The 13,208-nt window shown below is 44.6% G+C and overlaps 1 protein-coding gene across 1 annotated transcript in view; it reads left to right on the top strand.

Moving 5' to 3' along the window:
- Nucleotides 1-13,208, top strand: part of TMTC1 (transmembrane O-mannosyltransferase targeting cadherins 1) — a 246,580-nt gene that overhangs the window by 101,175 nt on the left and 132,197 nt on the right. Inside the window, exon 8 of the mRNA XM_060245730.1 lies at nucleotides 10,021-10,210. Coding sequence (XP_060101713.1) covers nucleotides 10,021-10,210 — 190 coding nt within the window. The remainder of the gene's footprint in view (nucleotides 1-10,020; nucleotides 10,211-13,208) is intronic.

The following is a 13,208-nucleotide window of genomic DNA, read 5'->3' on the forward strand; positions in this document are numbered from 1 at the left end:
TTGCTGTCACCATCCTGCTTATCACTAAGATCAATATATCTGCTTGAAGATATTTTGCCTTGTGTGGGTACAGTATCTAAGCATATGCATATTATATTTATTTATTTATTTGAAAAGTGTATGTGGTACCTCTTCAGAGATCTGTTTGAGATAACTTACAGTTAAAACAGTAAAACAAAATTCTTAAAACACAGCCATTAAGAACAAGCCAGTGTAAAACAAGCCTAAAATAAAGCAACCACTCCATAAGTGATGAGCAGTGCTGCTTTTCTAATGTTCCTGATCACAGGAATGGAGGTCAGGTGCTTACATCATGCAGAAGAAGAAGATGATATTGGATTTGGATGATACTGGATAATGGAATTGCTGAGCAGTCGGTTTAGAACAGATAAAAGGAAGTACTTCTTCACCCAAAGGGTGATTAACACATGGAATTCACTGCCACAGGAGGTGGTGGCAGCTGCAAGCATAGACAGCTTCAAGAGGGAATTGGATAAACATATGGAGTAGAAGTCCATCAGTGGCTATTAGCCACAGCGTATTGTTGGAACTCTCTGTCTGGAGCAGAGGTCTTCTGGTGTCCTGGCCCCACTGATGGACCTTCTGATGGCACCTAGATTTTTTGGCCACTGTGTGACACAGAGTGTTGGACCGGATGGGCCATTGGCCTAATCCAACATGGCTTCTCTTATGTTCTTATTTATATCCTGCTGTTCACTCTGAATCTCAGAGACTTAGAGTGGCTCACAATTTCATTTATCTTCCTCCCCCACAACAGACACCCTGTGAGGTAGGTGGGGCTGAGAGAGCCCTCAGGAAAGCTGCCCTTTCAAGGACAGCTCTGCGAGAGCTATGACTGACATTTCCAGTAGCTGCAAGTGGAGGAGTGGGGAATCAGACCCAGTTCTCACAGATAAGAGTCTGTGCACTTAACCACTACACCAAATTGGCTCTCTTACGCATGTAAGTGCACTATGCCCCAGTTGGATGAACATCCAACAGTGAAAGACTGGTGTGCTTGGTCATGGAGACATTCTCAATCCCCCTCTGTGTGAATATTTGCCATCTAACCACAGTGTTGTTCATACAACGCTAGAAACTTTTTTAGCTGAGTGGGATCATGTATTTAAATAAGTGACAGCCTGCCTGCCTGGGGAGAGACAGTTTCATCAGGGGCAGCAATGTGCTTTGACTTCTGAATCTGTTTTGTTTATGGTGAATCATGTTGGTGAAATCTGGTGGTTTTATGAGCATTTTCAGGAGTTATTGTAAGCTCTTTGGGGTCAGTGTTGTATGGAGAAAAATGGATTAGAAATGCCCTAGATTAAAAATATAAGTAAAAGTGATCTCTGCATGCCAAATGATCCTCAGCATGGAGAATCACAGCATGATGGCACTGATCCACCCATTATAATCGGGGCAGGATTTTCTCACATCCCTAGAAAGCTTTTTAAAGGCAATATATAATCCATTCCAGCTGTTCAGCTATAGCAGTGTGCTCCTAAAAGATGAGAAAATAGTATTGTGGCTGTTTCTATTACATGTGCCTTGACCAACATCTTATAATATTCTAATAGCAAAATGTGACATCTGCAGATACTTAAATCTGTGGATCAGGGCCACATTGCCATAAAACTGATATCTTTTTTTAAAACTTTGGGGAGCCCCCAGATTTGCAGAAAAATCTGAAAACCTTTAAAAACACTGCGCGCGGGGTGTGTGTATGTGTGTGTTTGTTAAATCCTCCCAAACCAGACTGTTGTCTACCTTCTCTTCTGTTGGTGGTAGAAGCTGGGAGCTGTGGTGGGCTCAGGGGCAGCAGTGATTGAGAGGGGGGCAGCTCTAGTGAAGCTGAAGTCAGTCGGGGTGGGGGGGGATCCATCCACAATTATCTTGGGTCCTTGCTTGTGAACATGACTTATTTGCTCTGTGAAATGTTAACTAGACTCAGAAAAGAGGGTAACACTTTCATATGAACTGCCTTATCCACAGGTGACAGTAAATGTGCATATAATCCGTGTACACTGCACTCCTGGTTTTTCTTTATAAGTGCATTGAGTACATGCTACATTCAATACATGCACAGCTGTCTTGCGATTTCAAGCCCACGTTTTTACGATTGGTTCCCAGTTTCATTTGTATGGTGAATGCATGTTGGTTGTTTTCTTGCAAACAAGTGTATGCACATACAGGCAGGATGGACATGTGCTCACGGTAACGTGTGAACAGGGCTACTGAGCCAGGGGTCCATTCAGCTTGGTATTGTCCATTCTCCGAGAGTTCTTCAGCATCTCTGGCAGGGAAAGGCCTTTCCCATCATCTTCTACCTGATATCCTTTAACCATGCTAGGGTTATAGCTCTGACAGGCAAGACAGGAACCAAACTCAAAGATATAGGAGGGCACCACCATCTGAGTATTGTCAATAGTCACTCCATCTTTGTTCCTCTTGCCACATGTATCCAAATGGCTAATAGTTATACAATGCTAACGCTTGTGCTTGCTATGCTGATTGCTTTGAAGCATCCTCGCTGTTTATCTAGGGGGAGGGTGGCATGTCACTCTGAGTGAAGGGTGGAGTATAAATCCAATCTCCTCTTCTCTTCTTCTTTTCTCTGTACCTGGTCAGAAAGGTATCCCCTCCTTGGTATTCTTGTTTTTGCCCCTCCTCTTCTCCTGTTGGAATATTTGGTGTAGTGGTGTAGTGGTTAAGTGTGCGGACTCTTATCTGGGAGAACCGAGTTTGATTCCCCACTCCTCCACTTACACCTGCTAGCATGGCCTTGGGTCAGCCATAGCTCTGGCAGAGGTTGTCCTTGAAAGGGCAGCTGCTATGAGAGCCCTCTCCAGCCCCACCCACCTCACAGGGTGTCTGTTGTGGGGGAGGAAGGTAAAGGAGATTGTGAGCCGCTCTGAGACTCTTCGGAGTGGAGGGCGGGATATAAATCCAATATCTTCTTCTTCTTAATATAGGAGAGTTTGCCCAGTCTTAGAGATATTGCATTCAATAAAATAAATCTCCCAAGAAAAAGTGAAACGTTTATTCAAGTAGATTCTAATCCCATTCTGGTTGTAGTCGAAAAGAGAGAGGGAGAGAGAAGCCTTATCTAAATACTTTCCCTGTCACAAGCAGCCAGCTGATCCAGCATCATGTATATGGAAGTATGAGGGCATTGTTTCTAAAAGAGAGGCCTGTAGAGACGTGCAACTCCATGCAGAGTCATGTGAAGGATGGAGGAGAACAATGCGGAAAGAACAGAGGCGGGGTCAGAGAGCAATGCCCAGGTTAAGAAGAAGAAGATATTGGATTTGTACCCTGCCCTCCACTCTGAATCTGAGTCTCAGAGCTGCTTACAATCTCCTTTATCTTCCTCCCCCACAACAGACACCCTGTTAGATGGGTGGGGCTGTGAGGGCTCTCACAGCAGCTGCCTTTTCAAGGACAACCTCTGCCAGAGCTATGGCTGACCCAAGGCCATTCCAGCAGCTGCAAGTGGAGGAGTGGGGAATCAAACCTGGTTCTCCCAGATAAGAGTCCACACACTTAACCACTACTCCAAACTGAGACCTCCCATTCAAGATGATGACACTTTAGTGCCCCCCATCATCTAGGCATGCTGAGTTGCTCACTCCAACACTTCCTTCAGTAAGATGTGCAGTGCTTCTCTTGCAGTTTGGGTCAGCGCTGGCTTCGGTTGCCTCATCCTTTCATTGGATTCTGTCCTGTGGATGCAGGCTGGACTGAGCGCACAGAAATCATACATGTGTTCGTCAAAAGAAATGCAGCAAATTTTGACAGTGATTTGAGGTTTTAATTAAAATGACTAAAACCAAAAGCAGTCTCTGGAGTTGCTTTTAAGATATGGATTCAGAAAAAAAATAAAATAAAATATACAGCGCAGTTAGAAAGCCAGTCCCTGGTGTTTCAGTCTGTTGTTTTGCTGAGAGCTGTGTTTCTGGAGCCTGATCATGTTCTTGCGAAAGACCTGGTTGCGTATTGTATATATAATTAGATCTGAAGCACTAGTTTTATGCAACCACAGATATTAATTATGCTATAGTGGGTAATGTCTGTCTGGCCTCATTTTACTGGATCGGGCAAGCTTAGGTTAGTAATTAGCCTTTCGTTTGCATGAAATAGGGAAGGAGCCTATAATTGGCATGTTCATCCCTTAAATACTAAAAGGAGAATTTTTTAAAAATTAAATCACTCTAGGTGAATACCAAGCACTGTGTACTGCCATGAAGGTAAGGCAGTCTCACTTCTGTTGTCTTAAGCACTAAAATAAAAATAAGCTTGCTTACTTGTTTCAGCCGGGCAGCTTAAGAAGTCATGCTGGATTGATGGAAGAGCTCTATTTATTCAATGCAGTTTTATGCCACCGCTCTTCCAAGGATCTCAAGGTGGCATATGATATTCTCAAGTCTACCTGAACAACAGCCCTGTGAGTTAGATTAGGCTGAGGGAGACTGATTTTATGGCTGAACAGGGATTTGAACCTGGGTTTTCCAGGTCCCAATGCAGTATACTAACTATCTTAATAATACACTGCACCCAGGGCCGGCTCACTAGGCAAACTAGGCGGTTGCCTAGGGTGCCGGGAGGTGGGGGGCACTGAGATGGGCTTCCCCTCTCCCGGTGCCTATGGCAAACGCCTCGTTTGCCTGTCTCCCCCCTACCACCTGCCTCCTTCCTTCCCTTGCACTTTCCCCCCTCCCCCCCTGGCACGATCAGAGCATCAGAGCCTGCCCACCCCCCCATCAGAGTGCGCACCTGGGCTTACTGCCTTCAATGTGGCTGGTGGCGCGCCATCTACTCCTTTGAAGAGCCCACCAAAGGAGACTTCGCTCCCCCTCACTTCCACATGCCCTTGGGCCGGCGCTGAGTACACCTGTTCTCTAACTATCTAGTCATGGAGGGTAGTAGAAAGAGAATGAAGAAAGCTGACAGGAAGGAAGTGGCTTTGAAATGTGGTGTTGGAGGAGCATTTTACAGAGAAGAATTTACAGGTACCATGGACCGCCAACAAGAGGGTTCTAGAAGGAGCCCCGTGGAGTAGACTGGTAAGCTGCAGTACTGCAGTCCGAGCTCTGCTCATGACCTTAGTTCGATCCCCAGGAAAGCTAGGTTCAGGTAGCCAGCTCATGGTTGACTCAACTTTCTATCCTTCCGAGGTCGGTAAAATGAGTACCAGTACTGGGGGTAAAGTGTAGATGACAGGGGAAGGCAATGACAAACCACCCTGTAAAAGTTTGCCAAGAAAACGTCCCAGTGTGACATCAACCCATGGGCTGGTAACAACCCAGTGCTTGCACAGAGGACTACCTTTTCCTTTTTAGATCCAATCAGGTCTGAACTCTCCTTAGAAGCTAAATGACTAAACTGAGGCTATCATACTTTGGTCACATTATGCCAAGACGAGTCACTAGAAAAGACAATCATGCTAGGAAACATTGAAGCCACATGGTCCTCAGTTTTCAAGACCCAGGAAACTTGACATTACTTAACACACACTCGTTTTTACCACCAGCATCAATTTGAACTAGAACTGCTTCTGTTATTTCCAGAAGACACACAGGCTTAGACTTTGGCAATTATCTAGAGGGAGGAAGTTCCACAATTCAGGGTCAGCCAGCAAATCTGAACTAATCTTGTGTCCTGTGGCAGTAACATGGAGAATACATGGGATGTTTTGAACCATTGTCTAACTTCAGGGTTCATTGCCTTCCCCCTCCCTGACTTTTTGCCTAATTTCCGTTGGCTTTTTTGAGGATAAATACGTGGCAAACAGCACAATATTAGACATTCAAAGCTGCCGTTGAATTGTTACATTGCAGAAATAACCAGTGTAGTTTACTACTTCTGTTCAGGGAGGTTAATAGTTCTGGCTTCAAAAGTGGTTATGGGGCTTCAGCAGTTTTCACAAAGTATTTTGAGAGCTAGCGATGAAAGGCCTTACGTAATGCCTTTTATTGCTTTTGAAGAAAGGAACCCAGCCGTTCTTTCCTTGGCCTTGAGTTTAATGCCCGCTGCCATCCCCATTCTAGCTTTGTAGTGTATACAAAAGACAAAGCATTATTTAAGGCTATTAAAACCGAAGGGCTATCCAAATGGTTACTGTTCAAAAAGCTGTCAGAGGCAGAATCCTTGCATTTCAAAAGAGGCTTGCGGCAAACCGACAAGAGCTCTCTCTGGGTCCTACCAGGAAGTTTGCAAATGCTTTCTAAACCGTGCAAATTTAATGAGAGCTTTCAGTATTTTGACAAGCCAAAAAAAAAAAAAAGGCCAAGAGATGCTAATAATAATAATAATAATAATAAAATTTTATTTATATCCCGCCCTCCCCGCCAACTACCAAGAACCCCCCTCTCTCCCTGCCCAGGGATGGTTCCATGGCACAAAAGGATTCCTGCTCACCAACTGAAGAAGAGGTCTGTTCTGAGGGTGCATTTTCCTTATCCTCAGTACAGTGCCCTGTTGCCTCTCGACTCTCATGCTCCCTGGCAGCAACGGGGCTGCCACATTCAGAGCGGGGCTCATCTATATACGCCCCCGAGAGTCTTCCCCAAGTGCCTAACTGACCGTCTCTGCTCCTTCAGGGCAGTCACCTCGGCCTCAAGGGTACGAACTCGTTCCCTGAGGACCAGGAGCTCCTTGCATCGAGCACATACCCAAGACTTCTGTCCTGTGGGCAGATAGTCATACATGTGACACTCTGTGCAAAACACTGGAAAGCCCCCACCCCCTGCTGGCATTCTACCTTCATGATAGCTTTTTTTTTTTTTTTAAATATACAGTCCACTTTAAATCCTGTTTTTTTAAGTGGCTCCCGTTCTGGAGGGTCAACTTACCTTATTGGGTGAACAAGGAAATTAGGGATCTGGATTCTTGGACCTTACACAGCCCCCAGGCTAAGAGCCACAGGCCAAGAGCCCTTTAGCTCTCTGGCAAGGCGCAGCTTAAAATGCAAAGAGGGTGGGGAGCACTGCCACTCCTAAGCAATCAGCAGCAATCACTTTCAATCACCTTCACCTTCAGCCCACTCAACCAATCAAACAGCAGTTCCCCAGCTACCACAACTCAGCTGTCTCCGCTTATCTCAGAGCTGCTCTGCTCTGCTCTCCCTCAGACCTCTCTGAGATGTGCTCAGCCTTTGGCAAGGCGCAGCTTAAAATGCTGTTGGAGGAAAGCTTGGAAGGAACAGAAGGTGGTGCTGAGAAGATGGAGCGGAACAATGTCAGCCTGCCTGGTTGGCATTCCTGTTGCTCTTAGCAACATGTCATAATTTCTGCAGAAACATTCACTCTATAGATGGCTTCACAGTCGGTTTGTTGTTTGCAGGGCTTTTTTCTGAGCAGGGATGCACAGGAACGCAGTTTCGGCTGGTTTGGCAGCAAGGGGTGTGGTCTAATATGCAAATTAGTTCCTGCTGGGCTTTTTCTACAAGCAAAGCTCTGTTTATTTGTCCTTAGACCTGTTCACATAGGCCGAGGTAGACTTTGCCATTCATTCTCCCTTCCTGTCAACTATAGTTTGTGAGAGTAATTACAAGAACCAGTGGCTGTGTTTTGTGTTTTCTCTCAGCAACCTGCAAACTTTGGCCCTGTAGCAAGCCCCTGTTGGATAGCATTGCTTCCTATAGCAGCATCTCTGGTCCTGATATATGGTTTTGTGCTGGAAAAGTCTGGGTTTGCCCTGTGATCAGAGTTGCTCCAAACATAACCAGACTACGAGAAAGCGGTTTTTCATCATCTGCTGTGTTATCTTGGTAGTGTCTTTTAAATCATTCATTCCAAGTGCAGAATATTATTTTTTTAAAAAAACAATGTGACCAAAACCTCTCTTTCTGTCCAGGCGATTGCTCATGGGAGAATTAGACCTGGGGGTCCTCAAAGAAATGTGCCCTACTTCTAAAACACTTGCAGAAAACTTTTGAGTTTCCTGGGGCTCAAGTACCTCATAACCTAGCTGTGCTATGATTGGTCTCTGGCCTTTCCTGTCTCCATGTAACGTCTCCTTTGTGTTAGCTGAAAAGTACTTGCACATGTAGCTCAACATCTATCTGTAAATTCTGTCCCCTGCCTGTTACCTGCTCCACTGCCTTATATGTGAGGGTGTTCCTGGTTTTGCAGCTTGGCCTTGCTGTTTGTCTTCTTTGTGGCTGCCTGGATAATTTTTTGTAGGAAACTGCATCCTGTTAGTCCACGTAGATGTAAAGAGGGGCAGCCTTTTAGGAACTAAATCCCTTCTTGCCTCTCCAGCTGTGATTTTGCTTTGGCCAGATACTTCAGCTCAACTTGTTCTTTGTGCCCTTGCCTGCATACGTCAGGGAAATGAGAACTGGAGAGGGGGCTCTTCAGTGGTGGCACCTCATCTGTAGAATGCACTTCTCTTTGAGGCTTTCCCCATAGCAGCTGCTCTCTCTTTTAGGCTAAAACATTCCTTTTTACCCATGCCTTTCACTAGGCGTTGATCTTTCAAATTGTTTTAGTTTGTTTTAGCCTGTTTTGAGGCACTTTCAAAACTGTTAGATGTTACACTATACCTGTACTCCAGCTTTGAGAGGCAGCATGATAGAGTGGTCACAGTGTTGGGCTAGGATCTGGCAGAACCAGGTTCAAATCCTCACTCTGCCATGGAAGCTCACTGGTGACCTTGGGCCAGTCATGTGAGCACTCTCAGCCTAACCTGCATCACAGGGCTGCTTTGAAAGGAAAATGGAAAGGAAAATTATATAAGCTACTTCAAGTCCCCGTTGGGGATATAAATGAAGTAATAATCATTTTATGCTTTTTAGTATGGTAGTAACATTTTGTTAATTTTAACTAATTTTATTGGTTGATTTCTTATATGTTCCTTGTAAGCCACCTTTGAAATTTTTGCAGATTTGTAACAGCCAGTGGCTAATTACAATAAATGAACTGACTAACTGACTTGTAAGCTACTTTGAGCAGGTTTCCCAGAGAGGAGATATACAAATGTTCTAAATAAAATAGTAAATTTTTTATGATCCAAGGTCATACTCTTCAGGAAACATACCCTTTAGAGACATAACTCAAATATACCTTGTAAAATAACATTGGTTCAATAAAATTTGTTAAAATGATTTATTTATTTATTCGATTTTTAGCTCCTGGTGGGTTACAGCATAAAAACAATCAACAATAAAAACAATAAAAGGCCAATTTAAATATATAACATCTAAAACTACAGAATGACAATAGACTAAAATGGCATTTTCTTCTGTTTAACTGAACATGCCAAGCCACAAACTCTGACTAGTTTAGAGGTAATTTCCTTGCATTGATCACCAAGCGGGAGAGAAATATAAAATTGGTTCGATCTACCTGGATGATTGGACCTAATAGGATTATTATACCTATTCCAAATGTTCTGGTAAAACCAACACTAAATAAAGAACCTGGTCCTCCTAGCTCAAGAGACCTTGACTCCACAGTATGTATATATGCAAGGGAACCTATCTAAAGGTAAAGGTAGTCCCCTGTGCAAGCACCAGTTATTTCCAACTCTGGGGTGATGTCACATCACAACATTTTCACGGCAGACTTTTTACGGGGTGGTTTGCCATTGCCTTCCCCAGTCATCTACATTTTACCACCAGCAATCTGGGTACTGATTTTACCGACCTCGGAAGGATGGACGGCTGAGTCAACCTCGAGCCGGCTAGCTGAACCCAGCTTCCGCTAGGATCGAACTCAGGCTGTTAGCAGACTGCAGTACTGCAGCTTACCACTCTTGCGCCATGGGGCTCTATCTAGTACCTGGCAATATCTTCACAGGAGCAATTTCTAACGTATCACAATATGATGCAAGCACAGCAAGTTATGTGACATTCTGAGGTTTTTCTCTCTGGTGGCTTTTCAAAGTGTTCTTTTGGCCGATGAATCTGGCTTGGTTTGGCCTTGTTTTCCAAGGACAGGTGATTATCAGCAGTGTGAATCAAGAAAATCAACCCTGTCTAGTGTTCTGGCTTTTAAAAGTTTGTATTTCCTTTTGCAGATTTCTAACTTATTCCTACCTCCTGGCCTTCAACGCTTGGCTTCTACTGGCTCCAGTGACTCTGTGCTATGACTGGCAGGTGGGGAGCATCCCTTTAGTGGAGTCTGTTTGGGATGCGAGGAATTTCGCCACCCTGCTCATGGTGGCAGTTCTGCTGCTGCTTGGTCTACACTGCATAGTAATCTTCAAGGTGAGTTTTGCTCCACTTTACAGTGTATGTTCTGGAACAGATTACATATAAAGAGGGAACTCTGTACTAAAATTGTTGGAGGCCAGAAAAATATTGGACGTCTTTTTCTGGGCCTGTCTGGTTGTTAATTCCCAGAAAGAAATCTCTGCCCAGGATGAAAGACACTTCACCTGGGTTGTATTATTTTGAACTGAATATGGCATCATACGGATTCTGTCACCAAAATCCTTCTCCGCATTCTTTCTGGGAATGGATCAAGGAACAGGGTGTGCGCTGGACTTTCTTTCTCCCAAGGGTCTGATTCATGCATACAGGAAGTGATGTGGTAGATGCTTGAAAATGCAACCAGGTTGAAACTGCTCAGCGTGGCCAGGTGTTTGTCTGAAGTGGGCTCTGGTGGGCCCTCTTGCTTTTTGAAAAATTTTGTGTAGTGCAAATTGCCACAGCCTTACAAGAAACCTCTGTCAGAGTGAAAACTTCCAAAAAGCAGTCACATCCACACCACTTGCATTTCAGAGCAGTTCCTGTGTTGCTGGTGCAGTGAACAGGCAACTAGCATTGTATCAGGCCAGAATTCCTTTGCTTGGTGGGTGCCTTAAAAAAGGATTGCTGCTAGGAGGAAGGTGGCAGTCACCCTGATCCATTGGTGAGGGTGGACTTCAGTGAATATATGGAGTTATCACCTACAGGGCCTGCCCTATTCACTTTAGTGTAAGGAACAGATTCACACACATATCAAGGAATGGACGAAGGGCTTCCTTCATTGACATAAATGCTTTTGCAGTGGAGCTTGAGTATGTATTGGAGCTTCCGTAGTTGTGGAATTGGAACAGATCTATGATCCTCCTGAGCTGTTTGTATATATAAGTATGCTTGTGATTGGATCTTTTATGGTATCCTGTGCAGAGCTCCTTTGGTCTACGTTCCGTGATGTCAGTGGCCATGCGTGTGTTAAATGTTGTCAAGTTGCTTCCAACTTATGGCAACCCTATGAATTAAGGTCCTCCAAAATGTCCTCTCATTAACAGCCTTGCTCAGGTCTTGCAGACTGCGGGCCAGTGGCTTCCTTGATGGAGTCAATCCATCTCATGTTGGGTCTTCCTCTTGTCCTGCTGCCTTCAACTTCCCTTTAGCATTGTTTGGATTAATTTAGCATTGTTTGGATTAATGGTTGTATTAAGAGGCTATTTGTGAGCAGGGAATGATTTCTCCAGGGCTGGTGAGGGAGCAGAGGCAGTGACGTGTAAAGACTGTGGGATGTTTGTATTTCTACCTGAGAGTAGCACGAATTACACTTGCAGCAAGTGTAAGTTAGTGGCCCTGCTGGAGGAAGAGATACAGGACTGGAGGCACGATTGTCCACACTGCAATGTATAAAGGAAGATGAGAATTTTCTTGACAAAATGTATGAGGCGCTCTTGAAAGGACAAGAGTAGGGAGAGGAAATGGTATCTCAGCAATTAGAAGAGGACTCAACACCGGAGGAGGGTTCCTGAAAAAATGTAACCCAAAGGAGAAAGAAAATCAGGAGATGTTCTGAGCCCCTGCTGCTCAGCAATAGGTTCCAGGATCTCCCCACAGTAACTGATTCTGAGCCATTGGAACAAGGGCTCCTTCCCCAGCCTCCACGAAGTTGAAGAAAGTTTGTCAGGATCCTGTGGATAAGAAGCCTGGAGCTTCTGCTTGGTTTGGTGTAGTGGTTAAGTGTGCAGACTCTTATCTGGGAGAACCGGGTTTGATTCCCCACTCCTCCACTTGCACCTGCTGGCATGGCCTTGGGTCAGCCATAGCTCTGGCAGAGGTTGTCCTTGAAAGGGCAGCTGCTGTGAGAGCCCTCTCCAGCCCCACCCACCTCACAGGGTGTCTGTTGTGGGGGAGGAAGGTAAAGGAGATTGTGAGCCGCTCTGAGACTCTTCGGAGTGGAGGGCGGGATATAAATCCAATATCTTCTTCTTCTTCATCTTCAATATAGGAAGAGGAAGGTGGTGGTGACTGGAGACTCCTTCTCAGAGGGGTGGAGCCCAAAGTGTGCCGACCGGACTTGTCAAATAGATTCCTGACTTGTCTTGCTGACAACTTCCTTTTTCAGAAAGTAAAGAAGGAAACAAGGGGATCTGCTATCTTGGATTTGATTCTCACCAACAAGGAAGAATTGATTGAAGAAGTGGAAATAGTGGGCACCCTGGGCAGTAGTGACCATGTGAATTTGGAATTTACAGTCTTAGCGAAGGGAAAAGCTATACGTAGTCAGACTTATAGGTTGGACTTCAGAAAGGCAAACTTTGATAAACTTAGAACTATGCTGGGTAAAACCCCATGGTCAGAGATACTTAGGAGGAAGGGGGTTCAGGAGGGGTGGAAGTTTCTTAAAAGCAAAATACTGAAAGAAAAAATGGAAAAAGCCTAAAGAAGCCGAAGTGGCTCCATAAACAGCTCTCTTGAGAAATAAAAAAGACTCCTTTAGGAATTGGAAGGAGGGCCTTATAACCAAGTATGAATATAAACAGTGCTTGTAGAGAAAAAGTTAGGAAAGCTAAAGCTCAGTATGAGCTTAAGCTGGCCAAAGATGCTAAAAACAACAAAAAAGGGTTCTGTTCTTATGTTCAGAGTAAGAAAAAGAGCAAGGATATGGTAGGTCCGTTGTGAGGGCAAGAAAGTGAAATTGTAACAGGTAATGAAGAGAGGACGGAACTGCTCAATTCCTACTTTTCCTCAGTCTTCTCTTCTGTGGGAAACAGTGCTCAACATGGCAAAAACAGAACATATAAGGAGGGTATGAAGTTCCAACCTAGGATCAGCATAGGGGTAGTACATAAACACCTAGTTTCTTTAAATGAAACTAAGTCCTCAGGGCAAGATGAATTGCATCCAAGGGTTCTAAAAGAGCTTGTGGATGTAATTTCTGAGCCTCTGGCTATTATTTTTGAGAATTCTTGGAGAACAGGAGAGGTGCCGGAAAATTGGAGTCAGGCGAATGTTGTCCCCATCTTCAAGAAGA

Source organism: Heteronotia binoei, chromosome 8, assembly GCF_032191835.1.
Source record: "Heteronotia binoei isolate CCM8104 ecotype False Entrance Well chromosome 8, APGP_CSIRO_Hbin_v1, whole genome shotgun sequence".
Lineage (NCBI taxonomy): Eukaryota > Metazoa > Chordata > Lepidosauria > Squamata > Gekkonidae > Heteronotia > Heteronotia binoei.